The 23010-nt window shown below is 39.6% G+C and overlaps 3 protein-coding genes across 8 annotated transcripts in view; 1 reads left to right on the forward strand and 2 right to left on the reverse strand.

The window, feature by feature from the left end:
* Window positions 1-2725: 2725 nt before the first annotated feature.
* LOC113059241 (uncharacterized) lies at window positions 2726-6348 on the reverse strand. The gene is made up of 3 exons (XM_026227588.1): window positions 6211-6348; window positions 5101-6057; window positions 2726-4258 (listed from the first exon to the last, which is right to left on the reverse strand). The coding sequence occupies exons 2-3, from the start codon at window positions 6042-6044 to the stop codon at window positions 3493-3495; spliced, it is 1710 nt and encodes a 569-aa protein (XP_026083373.1). The 5' UTR covers window positions 6045-6057; window positions 6211-6348; the 3' UTR covers window positions 2726-3492.
* Window positions 6349-9104: 2756 nt separating this feature from the next.
* On the forward strand, window positions 9105-13258 carry LOC113059242 (uroplakin-1a). Of its 2 annotated transcripts, none has more exons than XM_026227589.1 (8): window positions 9105-9185; window positions 9379-9481; window positions 9819-10019; window positions 10170-10244; window positions 10416-10523; window positions 11749-11925; window positions 12411-12494; window positions 12857-13258. In XM_026227589.1, the coding sequence occupies exons 2-8, from the start codon at window positions 9419-9421 to the stop codon at window positions 12902-12904; spliced, it is 756 nt and encodes a 251-aa protein (XP_026083374.1). In that variant the 5' UTR covers window positions 9105-9185; window positions 9379-9418; the 3' UTR covers window positions 12905-13258. The 2 variants fall into 2 exon arrangements, with proteins under 2 accessions (XP_026083374.1, XP_026083375.1); XM_026227590.1 differs by having other exon boundaries at window positions 9117-9185; window positions 9327-9481.
* Window positions 13259-15383: 2125 nt separating this feature from the next.
* The window catches only part of LOC113059243 (rho GTPase-activating protein 33-like), a 45602-nt gene continuing 37975 nt past the window's right edge, over window positions 15384-23010 (reverse strand). For all 5 annotated transcript variants that reach the window (XM_026227596.1, XM_026227591.1, XM_026227592.1 and 2 more), the window contains 6 exons: window positions 22383-22539; window positions 22083-22222; window positions 21898-21972; window positions 19251-19993; window positions 18930-19110; window positions 15384-18610 (listed from right to left, as the gene is read on the reverse strand). In XM_026227596.1, coding sequence (XP_026083381.1) covers window positions 15888-18610; window positions 18930-19110; window positions 19251-19993; window positions 21898-21972; window positions 22083-22222; window positions 22383-22539 — 4019 coding nt within the window. In that variant the 3' untranslated portion in view covers window positions 15384-15887. The remainder of the gene's footprint in view (window positions 18611-18929; window positions 19111-19250; window positions 19994-21897; window positions 21973-22082; window positions 22223-22382; window positions 22540-23010) is intronic.

Here is a 23010-nt window from a genome sequence, read left to right on the forward strand (position 1 = left end):
TGTGTTCAAAAAAATAGCAGTGTCTACCTTTGACTGTACAAACTCAAAACTATTTTGTACAAACATTTTTTTTTCTGGGATTTAGCAATCCTGTGAATCACTAAACTAATATTTAGTTGTATGACCACAGTTTTTTAAAACTGCTTGACATCTGTGCGGCATGGAGTCAACCAACTTGTGGCACCTCTCAGCTGTTATTCCACTCCATGATTCTTTAACAACATTCCACAATTCATTCACATTTCTTGGTTTTGCTTCAGAAACAGCATTTTTGATATCACCCCACAAGTTCTCAATTGAATTAAGGTCTGGAGATTGGGCTAGCCACTCCATAACATTAATTTTGTTGGTTTGGAACCAAGACTTTGCCCGTTTACTAGTGTGTTTTGGGTCATTGTCTTGTTGAAACAACCATTTCAAGGGCATGTCCTCTTCAGCATAGGGCAACATGACCTCTTCAAGTATTTTAACATATGCAAACTGATCCATGATCCCTGGTATGCGATAAATAGGCCCAACACCATAGTAGGAGAAACATGCCCATATCATGATGCTTGCACCTCCATGCTTCACTGTCTTCACTGTGTACTGTGGCTTGAATTCAGAGTTTGGGGGTCGTCTCACAAACTGCCTGTAGCCCTTGGACCCAAAAAGAACAATTTTACTCTCATCAGTCCACAAAATGTTCCTCCATTTCTCTTTAGGCCAGTTGATGTGTTCTTTGGCAAATTGTAACCTCTTCTGCACATGCCTTTTTTTTAACAGAGGGACTTTGCGGGGGATTCTTGAAAATAGATTAGCTTCACACAGACGTCTTCTAACTGTCACAGTACTTACAGGTAACTCCAGACTGTCTTTGATCATCCTGGAGGTGATCATTGGCTGAGCCCATGCCATTCTGGTTATTCTTCTATCCATTTTGATGGTTGTCTTCCGTTTTCTTCCACGTCTCTCTGGTTTTGCTCTCCATTTTAAGGCATTGGAGATTATTTTAGCTGAACAGCCTATCATTTTTTGCACCTCTTTATAGGTTTTCCCCTCTCTAATCAACTTTTTAATCAAAGTACGCTGTTCTTCTGAACAATGTCTTGAACGACCCATTTTCCTCAGCTTTCAAATGCATGTTCAACAAGTGTTGGCTTCATCCTTAAATAGGGGCCACCTGATTCACACCTGTTTCTTCACAAAATTGATGACCTCAGTGATTGAATGCCACACTGCTATTTTTTTGAACACACCCCTTTCAACTAATTCAACTAATTGCCCAATTGCACAGCCTTAAGAGCGTGCATATCATGAATGCTGGGTCTCATTTGTTTTCTGAGAATCTACTGAACCTACTGGTAACTTGTTTGCCACGTAGCAATAAAAAAATATACGAAAAACCTTGATTATTCTGGTTAGTCACATTGTACTGCTATTATTTTGAACAATACTGTACATAATTTATGCATCAAACCATGCAGCTTATTGAAGAAAGAGCTGAATATCATAGGGACTTAGGAGATGGCCCTTTTGATTTGGGCCAACAAACAACCACTAAGCAACCATCTTGAACACCCTAGCAACCACATACATTAGCAACTCTCTAAAACAGTCTGAAAGCCTCTGTAACTGCACAGTAACTCTCTAGCAACCACCCCCAAAACACCATAACATTGTGGTGGCAGGTTTTGCATGGGCAAACACCACTTATCGCATCAGAAAATGTAAACATCAAGTGTAAATACCAAAATTATTCATTCAATTTTTCAACCAAAATCATGAACAGAGAAGAAAAAATACTACACACTATCATAGCTTGCAAAAGGTTACAGTATTTAGACCTTCACCTAATTGCATTAAATACCGCATGTTTTGCAGATATAGTGGCATGCAATAATTTATTCTAAAGACAAAGCTAAATGGGTAAATGTATATTCACATTATATCGGAACTAGTGGTGGGCATAGATTAATCTTTTTAATCTAGATTAATCTCACTGCAATCTTGAAATTAATCTAGATTAATCTAGATTTGAATTCTGCCAAAGGCATTCAGAACAGTGGAGTAGCCAGGGGAGTGCCAGGGTCTAAAAATAGATGCAGAATTATTTTTTATAGCCTCAATAAAAAATGTTTACTAAACTTGGGCTATTGTTGTTTACTTAGTATATATATATTTTTTTTGTTTCGCGACTCAGTTGATTCAGATCGGGACTTCGGAGCCTGTTCGCGACTCGGTTGATTCAGATCGGCACTTCGGAGCCTGTTCGCGACTCGGTTGATTCAGATCGGCACTTCGGAGCCTGTTCGCGACTCGGTTGATTCAGATCGGGACTCGGTTGATTCAGATCGGCACTTCGGAGCCTGTTCGCGACTCGGTTGATTCAGATCGGGATTTCGGAGCATGTTCGCGACTCGGTTGATTCAGATCGGCACTTCGGAGCCTGTTCGCGACTCGGTTGATTCAGATCGGGATTTCGGAGCATGTTCGCGACTCGGTTGATTCAGATCGGCACTTCGGAGCCTGTTCGCGACTCGGTTGATTCAGATCGGCACTTCGGAGCCTGTTCGCGACTCGGTTGATTCAGATCGGCACTTCGGAGCCTGTTCGCGACTCCGTTGATTCAGATCGGGACTTCGGAGCACGTTCGCAACTCGGTTGATTCAGATTGGGACTACGTAGCATGTTTGAGATTTTTTTTAATTCAGATCTGGACATCGAAGCAGGAAGTGTTTGTCAAACAGTTAATTGGTGATAAATGAATATTTGGACTTGAGGCTTTTTTTTTTACCTGTAGATTCAGCATGTACATGGACCCACACAAAGTGGACACACTCTAGACTTAATCATCAGTAGGGCTCTAAACGTTTCATCCATTGTTTAGAATATGTGTGATACCCAAATAAAATAATGACTAAAAGAAACGGTATGTCTTTGAGAACGGGTTTCTCAAGACAGGTGGTGCATTAGACCAGGGGCTCATCTCCTGTTTCCAAAATATGGCATTATTTTATGGCGTTATTTCCCTGTCAAATGTCGAGAGCGCATTATTGTTGCGCGAAAGTACATTAATATAATGCGCGAATCTCTCTCCTCGAGTGCGGAATATAATGTGCGGAACGCTCTCTCTGAGATTTGCGCTCGTGCATTATATTAATGTACATTCGCGCTACAATAATGTGCTTTCGACATAGATGAAAGTCATCATAGATCGCGTAGTATAGACCCAGCTCCCAACCCAACTTTGAGAATAGATTAACGGTGATATTTTTTTATCGCAGCACGTTAACGCCGATAACGGCCCACCACTAATCTGAACAAAAGAATTCAGGAACATATGGGTAGGCTGAAAATTTTAAAAGTGACCAAAAATAATAAACATAATAATAATACACTTCATCTGACTAGAGTAGTTCAAAATATATTTGGAGAGTAATGAGCAGTTACACAAACAGAAATCCCTCCCTAGTAAAACATGCATATGAGAATATACCCTTTATTAATCGTTTACATAAATTTGCAAGAATCTGATCTTTTCCAGAAAACATCTCCATCCAGTTGCTTTGCTGCGTATCTGGCAAAAGCAACTCTCTTATGATTCGGAAAGGCTGCGTTCATCGTCTCCTTTAGCTTGGGTAAGTCCAGTGTTTCTGGATGATGAGCAGACACCAGAAAAATGCTCTGCTGGAGGCCCAGTTTACCCAAGACTTCTTCAGTCCATTGCCTCACCTCTACAATGGATTTTTCCTCGATCAAGTCTGCCATGGAAAGCACCAGGTAACATTCTTTCCCTAGGGAGGATGCTTGCTGCAGCAACTGTATGGCTCCCAATCTAAGCCTCAAAGGAGAAACCAGTATGTATACATCACACAAAGAGAGTGCAGATGTTATGCGTTGAGATTCAGAAGAGCTGGACACGCAGGACAGGCTGCCAAAATCACTTATTTTTCCAGTCCCAGGAAGGTCCCAAAAACAGATGTTGGGGGAGGGGGAGGGATACTTCACAGCCTCTTTGGTCATTTCGGTTACACCAGTTGAGGCAGCTCGATCATCACCATTCTCCAGGCCCAAGAGGGCATTGACCAAGCTGGAGCTGCCACAGCCCGTCTCACCCAGCACACCGATATCCAGCCGGAAGTGACTGAGAGCTGCAAGGATGGCCTGAAGCTTGGAAGGATTGTCTGTGAGATCTCTCACCTGCGAGAGCTTGATGATCTGATCAAGATCATCCTGGTTTATCTTCCTTGACCTTAAAGCAGTAGAGACCACAAACCTGAGAAGTAAATGTAGCCAATTTGTTAGATACATGAACAATATAGTCAGTCCTGACCCAGATTCAATGCCTTAAAACTTCATGAACAATGGAATTTAATTCTAGTTCATACTGTTTTTATGCCAGTTAGTGTCTAAGCTAGTGTGCCAACATAGACTTCCTAATGAGCAAACTAACTAGCAGTGTCCAAAACACAACATGGTGTCCAGCAACCAAACCCTAATTTTGCAGAGTTTAGCATGCTTCTCAGTTAACATCTTTTTTGGTCCTAGAACAACATTACTAACAACCAATCAGATGTTACAGTCAGGGCTAAGATTAGGGTTAGTGGATTTCTAATGAACCTACAATATCTTTTCCCGCTAGTATAAGGGTTTGGTCCAATCCTGCTTTTGGAAGGCCGCTGTCCTGCAGAATTTAGTCTCCATCCCAACTAAACACAATTAAACCAGCTTATCGAGGTCTTCAAGACCCCTACTAGAAACTTTCAGGCAGATGTATTGGAGTAGACTGGAACTAATCTCTACAGGACATTGCCCAGAGGCAGGACCTGACAACCCCAGGTTAGGTTATGGATAGATTTGGATTAATGTTAGGGATTGGACTAGAATTTAGGACAGTTGTTCCATTGAACAGCATTATTATCAGCCCAATTTTTGCCTCTAGTTTAAGGGTTAGGTTCTTTTAAGGTTGGGTTTGGATTAGGGGTATGGAGTGGGTTTTTTTTTGACAGGATTGCTGTTCCAGGACCAATGAATATGTTGAGGACATGTGTAACAAGCAATGGCTGTTATCTCAGTGAGTTCAAATGGACATTACAAAACACAAAGAAGCTGACTTACTGTGTGTCATCGGACAGAAATTTGGGAATCTGAAGTTCCTTTGTAATCACCACCAGAAACTGACTAAAAGCCTTCTTCCGAAGCTCAGGCAGGGCTTCAGCAAGCACCTTCGCGATATCCTTCATCTTCACAGACTCTGGATCTTGGGAATCGTTTGAAGTATTCTTACTGTCTTCGTCTGAATCGGCCGTCTCTCCAAATACTTCTTTACTTTTCTTTTGCAACTCCAGCTTGCGAGCTCTCATTCGTTCCCAGACGCAGGTCATGCACGGCCCTGTAGGCTTCTCCTCGACCACGTCCCAGTCCTGCTCAGCTTGAACCAGAAAAAAAGGCTGATCTCTACCATGCAATTCCATTTTGAGCCACATTTGGTCCTCTTTGTGCTTTTCTGTAGTGAGAACCACTAGAACATCATAGCATGTAGAGTCATACTGCTGGTTGGTCAGATTATTAATAATTGAATTTGAGGTTGGATGGCCTTGCACAGTCCACACTCGAACGTTTGGGATTTGACTGTGTAAAATCACAGAGTCAAAATCAGGAATGCTCCTCCCTATATATTCTGCATGCTCTGCTATCCGTACACGTTTCCCCCCGCTGCTGCTCTGGCGATTAGTATTTAACTTTATACTAGGTTCCTCATCTCCACTTTCATCTTCCTCCCAGTCTTCTGCTTCTTCTTCCTCATCTGTTTCTTCCTCCTCATCACCTTCATCATCAGTTTCCCATTCCTCCTCTTCGGTTTCCTCACCCGGCCCACAGATAGCAGAAGCCAGCTGAGCATTAGCCTCCGGTGTTCCTCCGGTCACAGCTATGTCTAAAGGGAAATGCTCAAATAGCTGTAGAGCCATCACCAGCCTGTTTTCAAATCCTGGTGCCCTGAAGGAAAATCTCCAAGGGGCGAGCATACATTTTAATTTTGCATCTGAGAGTTTTTCTTCCATCTTCAATTGGACCCTAAAAAAAATATATATATAGCTTCATAATATAGCTGAAACTGTGTAACTACTGCTAACACTAATGGCCTACTGGCCTAATGATTCAATTTGACAAACAGTGTTCACAGATCAAATATCGTCAACAGAACGCAATACAATAATCAATGCTCACCTGTTCTCAAGCAACAATAAGATGCAAAAGTGTGTCCTCCGTCCTTAAGTTCTCCTGGATGAGTGTGTTTGTGGGACAGTCAGCTGTGTTTAAGTCAACAAGGTTTCTAGACGACATTGTAAACAGTTCTCAGGGCGTTTATGTTTGTTAAAGCATCATGGTGTACTTAATTCCATTTAACCCATTTTATTATTACTATTATATATATATATATATATATATATATATATATATATATATATATATATATATATATATATACAGTCTTGTTCAAAATAATAGCAGTACAATGTGACTAACCAGAATAATCAAGGTTTTTCGTATATTTTTTTATAGCTACGTGGCAAACAAGTTACCAGTAGGTTCAGTAGATTCTCAGAAAACAAATGAGACCCAGCATTCATGATATGCACGCTCTTAAGGCTGTGCAATTGGGCAATTAGTTGAATTAGTTGAAAGGGGTGTGTTCAAAAAAATAGCAGTGTGGCATTCAATCACTGAGGTCATCAATTTTGTGAAGAAACAGGTGTGAATCAGGTGGCCCCTATTTAAGGATGAAGCCAACACTTGTTGAACATGCATTTGAAAGCTGAGGAAAATGGGTCGTTCAAGACATTGTTCAGAAGAACAGCGTACTTTGATTAAAAAGTTGATTAGAGAGGGGAAAACCTATAAAGAGGTGCAAAAAATGATAGGCTGTTCAGCTAAAATGATCTCCAATGCCTTAAAATGGAGAGCAAAACCAGAGAGACGTGGAAGAAAACGGAAGACAACCATCAAAATGGATAGAAGAATAACCAGAATGGCAAAGGCTCAGCCAATGATCACCTCCAGGATGATCAAAGACAGTCTGGAGTTACCTGTAAGTACTGTGACAGTTAGAAGACGTCTGTGTGAAGCTAATCTATTTTCAAGAATCCCCCGCAAAGTCCCTCTGTTAAAAAAAAGGCATGTGCAGAAGAGGTTACAATTTGCCAAAGAACACATCAACTGGCCTAAAGTGAAATGGAGGAACATTTTGTGGACTGATGAGAGTAAAATTGTTCTTTTTGGGTCCAAGGGCCACAGGCAGTTTGTGAGATGACCCCCAAACTCTGAATTCAAGCCACAGTACACAGTGAAGACAGTGAAGCATGGAGGTGCAAGCATCATGATATGGGCATGTTTCTCCTACTATGGTGTTGGGCCTATTTATCGCATACCAGGGATCATGGATCAGTTTGCATATGTTAAAATACTTGAAGAGGTCATGTTGCCCTATGCTGAAGAGGACATGCCCTTGAAATGGTTGTTTCAACAAGACAATGACCCAAAACACACTAGTAAACGGGCAAAGTCTTGGTTCCAAACCAACAAAATTAATGTTATGGAGTGGCCAGCCCAATCTCCAGACCTTAATCCAATTGAGAACTTGTGGGGTGATATCAAAAATGCTGTTTCTGAAGCAAAACCAAGAAATGTGAATGAATTGTGGAATGTTGTTAAAGAATCATGGAGTTGAATAACAGCTGAGAGGTGCCACAAGTTGGTTGACTCCATGCCACACAGATGTCAAGCAGTTTTAAAAAACTGTGGTCATACAACTAAATATTAGTTTAGTGATTCACAGGATTGCTAAATCCCAGAAAAAAAAATGTTTGTACAAAATAGTTTTGAGTTTGTACAGTCAAAGGTAGACACTGCTATTTTTTTGAACACACCCCTTTCAACTAATTGCCCAATTGCACAGCCTTAAGAGCGTGCATATCATGAATGCTGGGTCTTGTTTGTTTTCTGACAATCTACTGAACCTACTGGTGACTTGTTTGCCACGTAGCAATAAAAAATATACTAAAAACCTTGATTATTCTGGTTAGTCACATTGTACTGCTATTATTTTGAACAAGACTGTATATATATATATATTGTTTTATTGTTTTATTGTTACTCCACACATAAAAGTTTCGGGAGAGGTAGAATTCACATCCACATCACAGATTTCCCAGTCTTTATAACTACAGATTTCTTTGCACCAGCAAAGATAAATGATAACTGTAATTTTTACAGTGTTGTATAATTTTGTAAACAATATTTTGAAATTGCATATTTACGTTTTTTAATTAAGTGTTTTCTAGCACATTGCTATGTGATTGCTAAAGTGTTTAGAGCATTTCAGCACATAGTTAAGCAGGTGTTTTGAGTATGTTTGTATGATGCTGTGTGGTTGCTAGGAAATTCTGGATGGTTGCTTATTGGCCCAAGTTAAACAAGATCATTATCAAGTCTTAATTGTGCTTTGGTTCACTAGATGACTATCATTTGTTCAACACTAAGTATTAGAAATAGTTACAGTCATGCTTACCTTCGTCAGTACTACTAATAATAAGGAAAATATTGTGGCATTTATGAATTCACCTTATATATGCTGTTGCATATGGTGTGATTCTCCAGCAGGGGTCAGCATTTCTCCCTCAGCACAAGAGCAACAGGTAAATTTAGATGCAATACAATATTGTACTCCAAGGTAAGGATTTTAATTTAAAACGCCTTTATAAATATTTTAAATATACATTTAATAAAATAAATAAAGCCACATCAGTATTTGATTTCTACAGACATGGCAAGTTTTTATTTTTTTCATATAAATCCTACTTTGAATGGCTTGGAGTACTATTTCTTTGTATTTATTAAATATACATTGTTCACACGTAACTTTAAATGTTTTTGAAATAATAATGGCAACTCCTAGATTAATTTAGTAATCATTTCAATAAAATGTGATCTGGAATAATTGAAAGTACTTGGTGGTGAAAACACAGGGAGTGAAGTTGCCCATCCCATCTCATGTGGCCTGTGTAACCAAAAAGAAAAAAGAAAAAAAACAGAAATACAAAAACATGACAAACAGGTATGACGTCATGAAAGTGTCCACAAAAGTCAATGAACCGAATACAGACAGGCAGAGGAAAAGCAGGCGCAATCTCAGACTGGAACAGGTGGGTCCCTGAGCAGCTACTTTTTTTTCTTCTATTTGATTATTTTTAACATCATATTAGCATTTGATTTCCTTCTGCATTTGGTTTTGGATTTATTATCTTTATGATCTATACTGTAATCTAATTTTTTTTCTCCCTCAGTTACCACAGATCAGACCGTTACCTTATAAATAATCTCGAGTCTTTTCTTCAGGAAAGTGTGACAAGGCGAGACAGAAAAACACACTACAGCCATGGGAGCAAGAGCCTTGACATGTTTGATGTGTGTTGTTATTGCTCTGAATGCAATCGCTGCTGTAAGTCTGAAACGAAATAATTCAAAGATTACAGTATTTTTCTGTTGTAAAGACCTGGTTTCACAGAGAGGGCTCAGACTAAACCTTTATTAGGCCATAGTTCAATTAAGACATTTAAGTAATATTTATAAACATGCCTTTTAATAAAAAAAAAAAAAAAAAAAAAAAAAAAAAAAAAAAAGCATTAGCCTACTGGTGTGAATCTTGATACAAGACAAGGTCACTGACATATTTTAAAATCAATCAGTGCAAGTTTCTTTCAGTTGAAACAGCTCAGGCTTAAGCCTTGTAAAATGTCACTAAGTATTTTTTTTTGTAAATGTATTTTTCTCTTCAGGCAGCAGGACTGGCATTATTCGCAGTGGCCATTTGGGTAACAGTAGACGGGTATAAACTTTACCCCATATCTAGTGTGTCAGGTAAAGATGATATCTTTGCCGCTGCCTGGATTGCCATTTTTACAGGCTTTGCCTTCTTCCTCACGTGCATCTTTGGCATCTTTGCTGCCCTGAAAAGAAGCCGTGGATTCATGATGGCGGTAGGTTTTTATAGAAGGCAGCAAACCTAATATCTTCCATTAATCACTATTATTTCAATATCACCTTCAGTGAGACAATCAAATTCAGATTTAAAATAAACTATGACTTTAATTTGTAACTAATTATCGTTAACTCTCATCCTTCCTCAGTACCTCATCATAATGTTCATCATCTTTCTGTTTGAATGCGCATCCGCCATCACAGCAGTGACCAACCGGGATTATGTGAGTACAGTCTCCAGCCACCCTGTCCTGTAGTCCTGCTCTCTCTTCTTAAAGTTTTCTGTTGTTTGTACTCTGTCCTGTAAATGTCGAAAATGTCATAACATATGTAATGGAACAACAGCAGGCTGATAATGGAGATAAAGTTATCCTTTTCTTTATTTTTTATTCTAGCTGATTGGGAACAGTAATTTAGTAAAGAAACAGATGCTGCAATACTATGCGGACAGCAGCACACAAGGAAAGCAGATTACACAGACATGGAACAGAGTGATGGAACAGGTAAACAGAACACCAATGATGACCTCTTGGCTTTTAACAAACACAACTGCCTTACACCTGTCCAAGGATTATGGTTAAAACACACACACACACACACACACTTAGATAATATTAGGAAAGAAAACCCTTAATTTTCAACTTATACCTGATACAACATGCCTTTCTGTTGCATTGTTAGTGTTAGAGTGGACAAACCAGTTTGTCCTCAAATGAACCACTAAGAATAACTGTTGCAACAGAACAATCATATATCTTCTTGATCTCATAAATAGTAAGGCTTGAGATATACTGAATTTCAGAATCAAGGTTGTTTTCTCAAACTCAAATGGAAATGGTGAGAGGAAATCTATCACCCTCTCTCAAAATTCCGGATTTATGTTGTTGATTAATTTATTGGATTCCGGCCGTGAAAACTCATCCAACTAGTTAATGTCACCACATGTTTATTCTTCGAATCTTCTGCTTATGAACACTCTAAAATAATGCTGGATTGTTTCAACACAGCTTTGGAGGAAATATTGACTAACCCAGCTGCTGCGTTCAATTTTTCAATTAAAATTTTAACCAAAAAGTTGGGTTAGTCCAACCCGATCTCACGGCAATGCGTACATTTTTCACAAGGTGGCTTTTTCGTACAAATTTGTACGACCACACTCGTACAAATTCATACGATTGTTGCCAAATCGTACGTATTTTACAAGTTGCACAATTCGTGTGAATTTGTACAAATGACCTACACCTAACCCCGCCCCTAAACCTAACCGTCACTGGGGTCGTATAATATCGTATGAGTGAGGTCATACAAATTCGTACGAATAAGCCACCTCATAAAATACGTACAAATTGGTCGTGAGATAGTGTTGGTTAGTCCATTATTTGACCCAAAGTTGCATTGAAACAACCCAGCATTTTTAGAGTGAAGCAGCACAATTTGATGGATTCATATAGAATTGTGCAAGTGCATTTATGTTTTCCAAGCAAAACAACTTGATTGATTAATATACGTATATAACCCAATCTAAAAAATGATTGGTTGTTTCAACCCACCTTTGGACCAAATATGGACTAACCCAGCTGTTGGGTTGAATTTTTAAAGTTCTTTTTTAAACCAAACGTTAGTTTAGTCCATTTTTGACCCAACAACCCAGCATTTTTTTTAGAGTGTAGAATAAATTTTTCTCTGGATTGTACTGAGATTGATTAATAGCACCTTCTCTTCCATCAGGTCGAGTGCTGTGGAGCAGACGGTCCGGCAGACTGGTTTCAGTATAACTCCACCTTTAAACAGATGTTCGGTTCTACATACATCTGGCCCCTCAGCTGCTGCAAGAGACTGAGTACCTTTGAGGTGGAAGATAAAGAAGGCTGTATGGTTGGCAAGGCCACCACCATATTCTCAAAGGTAACGTTTAAGTCTAGTAACATGTTACCAGAAGACAACAGAGAGCAACAAACTCATTACTCACAGGAAATAAAGAAGTTGGTTGGCATAGACAATTGTTCTCAACTGGTGTCACAACACAAAGTTTGTTCTAATTGAGATCATGTGAATGCATATAATTTAAATTCAAATAACTGTATCTAATTCTAACAGTAAAATAAAAAATAATTATATTATTGTTATTATTCATATAAATAATTCTGCATGATGTCAGACCTATCCAGGTCAGGGCCAGATAGATACATTTCTTTCTTTTTACTTTTAAGGATATTTTTCTCTATAGTATAATGAAGATTTACTACTGGTGAACAAATGATAAAATTGTTTCCTGAGAACCACTGTATAGTGATACAACTTTATATTTGATTCAGTTTAGATGCGCCACTTTACGGTACTTCATGGTGCTTCCATGTCAATTTTTCTGTTGTATTGTTTTGATACTTCAGGGTTGCTTCCAGTACATTGAATCTGTGTTAAGCCGTTACACCTGGGCTGTGAGTTGGTACGGTTTCTCCGTTCTCATGTTAGTGGTAAGTTAAATCAGAATCAGAATTAATGCAAAAATACAAAAATGTAGTTTGATGCATGTGTGTATACACCAGCATCCAAAAATAGCACAGAGGGAATGTAAGAATGTGCTTGTAAAATGTTTTGTGAACTGTAGGGACACTCTAATCTTCTATGATATTATTATAATATAAATAAAACAATATGTTGATTTTAAAGCTACTTTTTTTTAAACATGTATTTATATGAATATTGTTGTTTTATATTATTGTAAGTATTAAAATATGTTTATATGAACTAGAGAAATTACAGTTCTATTATATAAGAAAACTTAAATTGCATATTACTAGATTCACTGTTCTGATGCACTTCTTCTGTCCTACAGTTTCTCACATTAATGATTGCCATGATCTACTACATGCAGCTGGAATAACTACGTACACTGCATGACACATCTGCCAGCTGCACAGATGCTTCCACTCTTGCGGTCACAGAATATTACAGATGATTGCAGATTGCACATGGATAATTGATATGACAAGTTTCATGCATTCTTGTATGATTATCATGCATTCATTTTTTATGATGTCCTATTTGACCTCCATTTAGCACAAAAGGAAAGTTCCAGGTTCAGTACAAGTTAATCTTTAAAAAAAAAAAAATTATAGAATAATGAAGTGCAATAATGCTCAAAGTTAAAAACTAAAAAAACTAGTTAACATCATCTCATTATGTTGGGGAAAAAAGTTACTAGTTCAAATATAGCTTTCATTTAACATGTTTTATTATGGTTATATATATATATATATATATATATATATATATATATATATATATATATATAATTTTTTTTCTTGGGTCTTTTTAAATTTTAATTTACAATATTGTTCAAACAGGTTCTTCAAATGATTGTAGAAATTTGTCTTTATGCCACAGTCTATGCTTGTATTTCTTACATGAATATTTAATATAAAAATAGCTTTGAAATAACTAAATACCATTGAACAGGTCAGATGTTCTTCATATAGGACATCTGTATTTATAACTTACTTGACAATATTTCTGTTTATCAAATAAACGTGACTGTGCTGATGACTCTTCATGTGTCACTGACCGCAGATAGAGAAAAAAAGGCGAGCGATTGAAGCAAATCCTATTGCAGGTTGTATGCAGGTACATGCCCTGGAAAATAACCAATCCTTAAGAAAGCAAGAATGAAAAGACAACAAAAGCCTGGCAGCTTTCCACTCCCTGAACCACCCAAACCGTTACTGCTCAGGATAATTATCTAATGCCAAAAGTTTGTACATGTATCAGCAGAGAACAGAGGAGGGCATGTTAGCTTGCGTATGTCAGCTTTAATTTATACTCAACTGGGAGTGTCGCCTGATACTCAGAAACAGACTGGTTTTGCAGGATTCCCAGCCAGGAAAGACCTCAACTTCTCTCATATTACGGTCTACAAAAAAAGGCTCCCATCTCGGAGGGTGGAGACTGCAGTGCTGCAAGCCCTGTGAATTAAAATCATCTCAAAATAAAACAAAACCTAGAAAGAACACTTCTTTTAATAACAAATGCAGACATTCAGCCTCTGGACATCTGTCCAGGTTTGCCTCATCAACAGGAAGGTTACTTAGTCTCATGGTTAAATCTATAATGCTTACTTTAAAACCCCCATCATTAGGCTACCTCGTCTGACCTGCGTACAAAAATGCTATGTTCAAAAATAATCACCAAACTACAGGTTTTGTCACTGAGAGTGTCCAAGATTTTAATTCACATATTTGAAAATATTACAAAATAGGATGAACTGCCTTTCGCCAAGTGCTAAAGGCTGAAGGGGAGATTATTGGACACGTAATTACCCTCAAAACCACATGCATGAGCTTTCTCACTGGAACGTACACGCTCACAGGTGTGCTTACATACATAGGTAGCATTCATTTTTAGTGTTTTTTTTTAAGGAAAGTATCCCCGTGGTTATTCACTGCATAGATATGTATTAAAACAACAGACATGCAAACACACAGTGTCACATTCTCACTCATACACACTTTTTCTCATTTAGAATTTGCTAGTGCGGAACTTTGGAAAACTCTAAATAGGGGAAACTGGGCTTAGAACAGGGATTTCATCTAGCTCTTCAATATTAGTTTTTTTCATAACGAAGGATTATTTAAAAAGATTATCAATTATTAAGAGAAGGCACCAATCCTTAAACAAATCTTAAAAGAGATTCCATCTCTGGTCAATTTGAGAAGAATATCCAGGACATTTTTAATGACCTGAAAGGAACTATAGCACTGAATAAAAAAAACTGTAACATAGGTATCTGCGGTGTGTCTGATAAAAACAACTTTTCTAAGATTACATTTATATCATTCTTCTAGGACAAGTGTTGTAGGCATTGAAGGAATTTTCAGGGTTTTGTGGTTAAAAGTACCAATTATTTAATTCCTCCTTTACAGAAACCCATATAGATGTCTGGGAGTGACGCATTGTGAAATGACCTACCCGAAATACTTGCATTGAATTAGAACGCCAATATTGATACACAAATCATCTGACACATTATTTGACAGTGAGCAGAAAACAGTACCTTACTTTATCAATTACACACCCTCTCAAAAAATCTGCAATTACTGTTCCTTTTTATGTGCTTAACATCAGACACTCTGCGCAAGACACATTCATCACTTAAAACAAAAAACTCAAAGTTCGAATCTTCACATTCTTTGAAAAAAAAATCAAAAATGCAAAATAAAACTATTTCACAAGAACTCATTCCATTGAAAACTTACAATAACTTAGAAAACAAAAACAATTGAAATGGAAATAATATCCCACTGTTGCAAAAAAATTGAAGATAACAAAAACTAGCCATACTCATAAAGTTTCATATAACCACCAGCATCTCTTGAGGTTATTTATTTTGAACGGAGGAAGAAAGATAGATCAAGTTTGTGCCCCTGTACAGCATGAGTTAGTGTCAATCAGAACCTTAAATCAAACAAAACCCAAAGCAGAAAAACAAAAATTAGCCACTGAGCCACGTCCTGTCAGAGTAATAGCAGCTCTTTACTGTACCTCTCTGACTCCCTCTGCTGGACAGCACAGTGTGTTATGGAATGTTTTCATATCTAAGCCACTTTACGGTTCACTTCTTTGATCCTTTTTCCACTCCAATACACACACTAATCGCAGGACAGCAATGGGGTCTTTCTGAGACAGAAACACTAGTAAAGACATACCCCAATTAACTTTGTTTCTGTACATTCGTTCTCCCCTTGGGGAGGTTAACACAATTAGTTTCACAACATGTTAACTTGTACAGGAAACATAAAAGTCTAGTGCTTACACCGGTCTAAATCATATCATCTAAAGACACAGGATATTTTTTGTGGCAGTTGTGCTCTTTAGCAATAACTACGGGTCTGGCTTTCAGTTTGGATGGTCCAGTTGGAGCCTGGCAAGCTTCCCTGTCGGTTTAAGCCTCTCTGGTTTCGCAACCCCGGAGGATGGAGAGAAGGATCCAGGACAATATCTCGTCGTGGTGTGTTGGGATACTGGGGAAGCACTGGCCCTGACTGGTACGGGTACTGGCTATATTGGTTGGCCACATTCTGAGGCCCATATCCTCTTGTCGATCCAAGCGCTAAGTTGGAAAAGGCCACTGTAGGTGGAGTGCATGTGTGGGAAGAGTCTGGGAGGCCTTGTGGGCTCCAATTGGGGTATGGTGGGTCCTGATAATATGGTCTTGGGGGATAAGGATTAGGGGTTTTGCTTTCTCCCTGGGCACCTGGGATAAAGTCTTGGCTTCTGTAAAACTTAAGGACTTGGTTGCCAGATGGCATGACGTCAAAAGCTTGTCTATACTGGCCTCCGGCAGATCTCCGAAAGGGGTCTTGACGTTGGAAAGGTCCTGATACCTCTCTAGGTGGCACCTGACCTTCATCGTGCCCTCGAGAGGGTCCTGGAGTGTAGATATTGTATGCAGGTGGAAGCTGCTGCTGCTGGCTAGGGTAGGGATTTGGAGGGTGCTCGATGTGCGGAGAAGAGGACAAAGAGGATGGCACAGAAGGACCCTCCCTTTCATCCTCTACAAGCTTTTCAATTAGCAATGAGGCAATTTCCTTCCCAGTAAGGACTTGAGCAGGCTCTGAGCTGGTACTTTGGGGATCTGAGCGACTGCGGAAATGCATGGCATTGAAGGCAGACGCTGCTATATTGATCACTTTGGAATCTTGGGACACATCATTCTGGGCGGGGTTGTCAAAAATAGCTGTAGGACTTTCTTGATCCGAATGTTTCTGTTTGTCATTCGGTGGTGACTTGGAAGGTGGTTCTATCATCTCAGATACTTGATGATCATTTTCGTCAAGGTCTGTGGTAGCCCAGCCCTTTGAATTAACTGAGTCTGGTGGGTTTGGGAAAGGGTAGTTGACGTAGATGTGCTCAGGCTGATCTTTTGTGATTCCTTGCATTGGTGAAGCCTTAGACGGCTTTAAAACAGCATGCTGGTGCTGATTCAGTGGCGAGTCTTCCTGTCTGGAAGCCTCAAAGTACCGGTAACACACTTTCCCATTTTCAAAGTAGGGGTGAAGCTGGGAGGCAGTGTGGTCTGCTGAAGGGGAACGCTGGGAGCGAATCAAGCTACGTTGGTGCACAGACAGAGGCACCATGCCAGTAGAGGAACCCACTCCAACAGATGTGGATATGGGATGCACTTCACTGCGGGACAACCTGACAGATGATGATGTCTGACGTTGGGGACGGGGGTGGGGAGGATGTCCTGATGATCCATCCTGAGAGCAATGGTGAGAATGAGAAAATGAGAAAGAATGAGAGTGTGCTGCGGCCCAAGCTCGTGTGGCCTCAGATGACCACAGTTGGGGAGCCCTACAGCCCCTAGGTCCTTGGGAGTTGTAGGGAGGAGGGCAACCCCTGGAAATAGGCCTTTGATTGGCTGGGTTAGTAAGACGAAGGTTTCCCTCAAGATCCAGCTTCATATTTTGATAGCTGTGGCGTGTATAGCTGGGTGGCACTTGTGGATGCTCAGGTGCACCAATTTCATAGTAGAAGTTTTCCATCTTTGAAGGGTCTTCAGAGGAGGGGAAAACTGGTCTGACTGGAGTGGACTGGGCCTGTTGCAGTTGTTGGGGAAGGTGTGCAACCTGGGCAGCTTGGTTGACCATCCTGGCTGCATGATATCGAGACAGCATGTCAGAGGTACTGCTGATACGCTCAGAGAAAGCTCTGGAAAGTGGTGTGTTCCCTTGCGGATGACCTGCCAAACGTCGAATGCGACTGGCATCCAATGAGCGACGCGTGTAATCATGCCGGTCAGTCTGAGAGAGTGGAGCCCTCAAGGGAGCAAGATCAGGTGGCTTGGGTGGAACTTTTGGGCGAGTGGGCTGAAAGCCTCGTACCTGGGCCAGTGGAGAGCTCTCGGATTTAGAATGCAGAAGCTGAGTGTGTGGTTGGGGTGCAGGCTTGGACTGGCTGCTAGATTTCTCCTGCTGAAGCTGTGGAGCAGAAAACTGCCGCCCATACACTGGGGGTTTTCTCTGAGAAGGGATAGCTTCGGTGGAAGAGGGTGGGCTGGATTTTGAGGGCTGTGCTGGAGAAGCTGGTTCTTCATTCTTGTAAATGGGGCTTGGTGTCCGCTCACTGTCTTCAGAGGAACTGGCAGCTGACAACTCAGAGTTGGATGTCCTAAAGTCAGAGACTGAGCTGTCAGAAGAGAGAGTTCCAGTGTCCTGCCCAGGTGGTGACCTTGGTTTTGTACCATGTGATTTGTCTGCAGGCTTTTTAGTGGCAGATTCACCATCATCATCATCATCATTATCATCATCACCCTCAGTCTTCCATACAGACAAGGGGCGCACCGTGGAGTAGATCTGATTAGGATCAGAAGACAGCAGAGCACCCGCATCAGCAGAAAGGGACCTCTGGAAGTGGGCGTCTGTCTCATGGGAGGTTCCACTTTGACGGGGGCGGTATGGGGGTGAGGCACCTTGCCGCAGTGCCTTATTGGCACTTTCAGCCAGAGCCAGAGCCATGAGGCGTGCAGGGTTCTTGGGGGGAGGAGGAGGGGGCTGCTGTGATTGAAGGGGAAAACCAGTGGGACCCAAGATACCTGAATAAAGGTTTGAGAGTAAGGAATTAGTAAAAAAAAAAAAAAAGTATGCACTTGAATTAACTACATTAAACAACATTAACAGTAGTTAATTAACATTAAACAAGAGGTTTCCAAACTTGTGGTGCATGGGAAAATACATTTAATTTAGAAAGTTCTCACATTGGAAATGTATAGCAATTGTTGGAAAATTACTCAAAATTATCATGTTTTCTGAAGCAGGGCAATGGTGGTACTTGACAAAAGTCATAGACAAGGGTGTGCAGTCTGAAAAGTTTGGGAACCACTGCATTAGGCCATAATTAGAGCGTGTACTCACTAGGACCCTTGGTTTTGGCGATGGGGCCCAATTTATTGCTGAGCTCTTGCTGGCAGCTCTCCGTGAGTTGAAAATCACATGACCTCAGGAGCATAGATATCATTTGGGGTGGCTGAGGTGGTCCACTGCTTGGAAGTCCAGGTTGCAATTCACCAGCTCGTCCACCAATCATTTCCAGAACCTTAAGAGAGTTAAAATGGTTTACTTGTAGTTCTCTGCACATTAAACTGGAATAGATTTCGCTTTAAAGGTTTTACTCCAAATAATACCACTACATTATGTCTGTGGCCTAACAAAAATCACCAAACATTTTATGCTCACCTTGGCAGGTACACTGATGGCGATCGGATCAGAGATGTCCAGAGGGGGGGATTTTGGCACTTTAGGTGAAAGTGCATTTACCACTTTACGTGTAAAGGAACGCCTCTCTTGAGGGGGGTGAAATGGGGGTGCAGAGGTCGCTGGAGCTGGCGTCTGGCTGTGGGATGGGCTTAGATTTGATTCGCCCTGCTGGGCTGTGCTTGAGGGAGCATTAGTGGCTGCAGACGGCCTGTGTTGACAGAACACTTGCTGAGGTGGAGCGGCTGCAGCCAGGATCAAACTCCGGCGGGCCGCGGCCTCAGATTGATTGAGAACTGAATCTGGATCTTCTGTGATTGAGCGCTGGCTACCAGACTGGGTGTGGACTTGATGGCTCAGACACCGGTAGGGAGGGGGTGCAGACGCAGGAGGGGATTCCTTGCCGCTAGGATCGACAGCTGTGCTAACTAACCCTATTGGCCCATCTTCCAGGAAAGTGGGGCTAAAGTCAATGACATCTTCTGCCATCCATGAGGCTGATGGTTCATGGGAAAAATCAGGTAACATGTACACACCTTCTTCATCTTCATCTTCATTTTCATCAGCATCATGGGTTTCCTCAGGCAGCAGGCTATCGTAAGAGCGGCTTGGATGGATTCTAGATGGGGAATGCTGGGGAAGGCGCTGCGGATCAACAGAAGCAGCCAGTGAGAGACCATCACTGCTGGAGCGAGGTCTTCGTAAGCGCTGCATCTTTCCCTGACCTGAGAAGAAAACAAAGAATCACTATTACTTTTTAATAACTTCAATAATTTCTATATCTAATTTCGTAACACTTTATAATAACTTTCATTTATAAATAATTCATTATATAATGCTTAACAGATCAATAGTCAATATATATTCTATATATGTTCTTGTTAATGTTTACTAATGAACTTACTAAACATTACTTGATTAACCTTTAATGATTATTTCATGTAAATCGTTCAGATCTTTGTTTGTTGTTTATGGTAGACCTCTATTTACACATCTTAACAAATAATCTATTAATAATTTGTCCATGTTTTTGCACTACACAATCTAAAGTGGAAACTTTCCATCATTTGCAAATGTTTAAAAATGTTTACTAATCATTAATAGCTTTAGTCATTTCAATGGCAAAAAGTGTCCCGAAAGACCTGAATTTACCCTATTCACACATCTTTACTAATCATTTATCAATCATTTGTTCATGTTTTTTTCAGTAGCCAATCTAAAGTTGAAAGTATTCATCATTTGTAAATGTTTTGTAAACGATTACTAATCATTTAGTTCCTCTATGGGCATTGGAATTTTAGCTAATGTAATAAGGTTTGTGTGAAGGGTGGCTTGGTTAAGTTTAGCAAATGCTTGTTAAAGACAAGAGATTTGAAATTTGTTGCAAACATTTTTTTTCTTGCCTCAACACAAATTAGTATACTACTCTTCAGAATATCATTAAACAGGATATATATTCCTTGAATCATAAATAAACAGGGCAAAACAAAAAAATTTTAAAAACAAAATGTTCCTTCATTTATTGAAACAATATAAAATAAACAGATTGAACAGTGTTCCCTCATAGTAATCAAACTGACCCCTTTTGTCACTTTTGACCCTTTAACCAACCCTTAAACCTATCCATACCACCAAACCTGTCCCTAACCTACCCATATCACACATTAATAGCAGCAAAAGTGTTGAGCATTAACACAAGCTTTTAATCAATTTATAACATCTGTTAAAATCATTTGTAGATTTTTAATAAATGCTTGAAACTGAAAGTTTAGTGACATTTGTATCTTAACTGAGGTGACACCTTTTTCAGGACTCTGATGCATGGACAGTTCAAGTTCAACAGCATACGTAAAATGTTTTTTTACTGTCAACTTTAATCAGTTTAATGCATCCTTGCTAAATAAAAAATATTCAATTACTTCAAAAGAAATCTAGCTGACACCAAATCTTTAAATAGTACACACACACATTTGTATAATTGTATAATAATAATGAAAAATGATTAAATATATATTCGATTTTTGTTTTTCTCCAAATTTTAACCTGTTAAATGTCACTCACGTTTTTGAAGATAGACTTGAATGTGCATGATACAAACCTAAATTTTTATAATTCATGACTGAAAACATTTTGTAAAATGATTCTGATGTGCCATTTACATGGTAATGCAATGTCTGATTTTAAAATGGGTTTTAAAGGATGAATTTTGAGATTTTATGTTTTCAAGTGATATATAACTTCTGATGATTTCTAAAATGTGATAGAGAAAAAGGCAACGAGGATGTATTTTTTTTAAACAAAGGTCAAAACTCCTTTTGTAATGTAGATTTCTTAGGGTGCACTCTTGTTAAAAATTGATCTATTACTTTTCCTACATAATTTTTAACAAAACATATTGGTATAATATATATTTGGGAGTCTTTCCAACGATATATAGTTTGTCAAGATTAGACTAGATTTGATTGTAATATAGTATAGTCAACGTAGGCAATCAGTCAATCAGTACCTTAACCTGTTAAATGTCACCCCGTCCCGTATACGGGACGACATTTAACAGGTTAAGGTACTGATCATTTAGGTCTTAAAACTTAATACACTTCTCCCTGGTGTAAACAAATGTCATTCATACCTGCTCCACTGTGCTGAGATGACAGGGACTCTTCACTCTTTGCTGACCTGAGCGTCACACTGTCCACCCTGCAACCTAAAACAAACATAAAGCACTAAAAGCCAGGTCATTTTTCTCCAACATCAGCATGAAAACCTATTTAGGAATACTACAATCTAAAGAAATATGTAAGATATATCTTATACCTGCATGAGAGGTAGCAGGCTGGAACAAAGAGGTGATCCTGGTGGGTTTGCGTCGACCTGCCGCTGTAGGTCTCCCAATGGCAAAAAACGTCTTCCAGCTCCCACCTGCTGACTTTCGGACCTTCATCCCTCTTTTCCTCCTTAAATAAACAAGAAAGAAAAATGTCAAATGATTTAGTAATAAGTAACAGCTCACCTATTAACTAAAATGTTGTAATTTAACATTCTTATTTTTAATTTTTTTAGTGTAACAAAAAAAAAAATCCTTTAAAAGTCATTAGTTTGTTCAAAGAAACCCACTTGTCAGCAGGCAGGTCCAGTACAGTGTGAAACTGGCTGATAGAGTGATGAGGAGATCCCTGGAGGAGAAGCGGAGCTTGTGTGCGAGCTTGTGCCTCCTCCAGAGACAGAAGCCTGGTGGACACAAATGACTTGGGTCTGGTCAGAGACTGTCGTGCTGTGCAGTCAGAAAGAGGCAAAAAAAAAAAAAATCAGATTAATTTAGCCAGAGGTCAAAACCGAGTAAATGCAATACTGCAGCGGAGAGCACAGCGTTCAACAAAAAATGCGATTCAGCTTGATACACTGCAAACGGCAAGCATCAGGAAAAGACATCAGCTCCTCCAAAGCTTCCGTAGTCCGTGCAGTTCTACTGCATCAAGCTTTGTAGAGGAAATACATGGACTGGCCAACAGACCGGAAGTTCACAAAATCATACGTGGTTAAGGCCAAAAACAACTCTACGCAAGTACACAAATGCACATGCTTTGCCAGTGTTTCACATGCAAAATTTGCAATACTAAGTCAGTTCAGGTAATGCACCTTTTAGCTCCTCCTTTGGCAATCATGAGAATTCGGTACATAATTGTGTTACATTATGATTTGTAATTGAGCTTGTACTGTATATCTAGGAAAGCTCATGTCTGTA

The sequence above is a fragment of the Carassius auratus genome, chromosome 41 (assembly GCF_003368295.1).
Source record: "Carassius auratus strain Wakin chromosome 41, ASM336829v1, whole genome shotgun sequence".
Taxonomy (NCBI): Eukaryota; Metazoa; Chordata; class Actinopteri; order Cypriniformes; family Cyprinidae; genus Carassius; species Carassius auratus.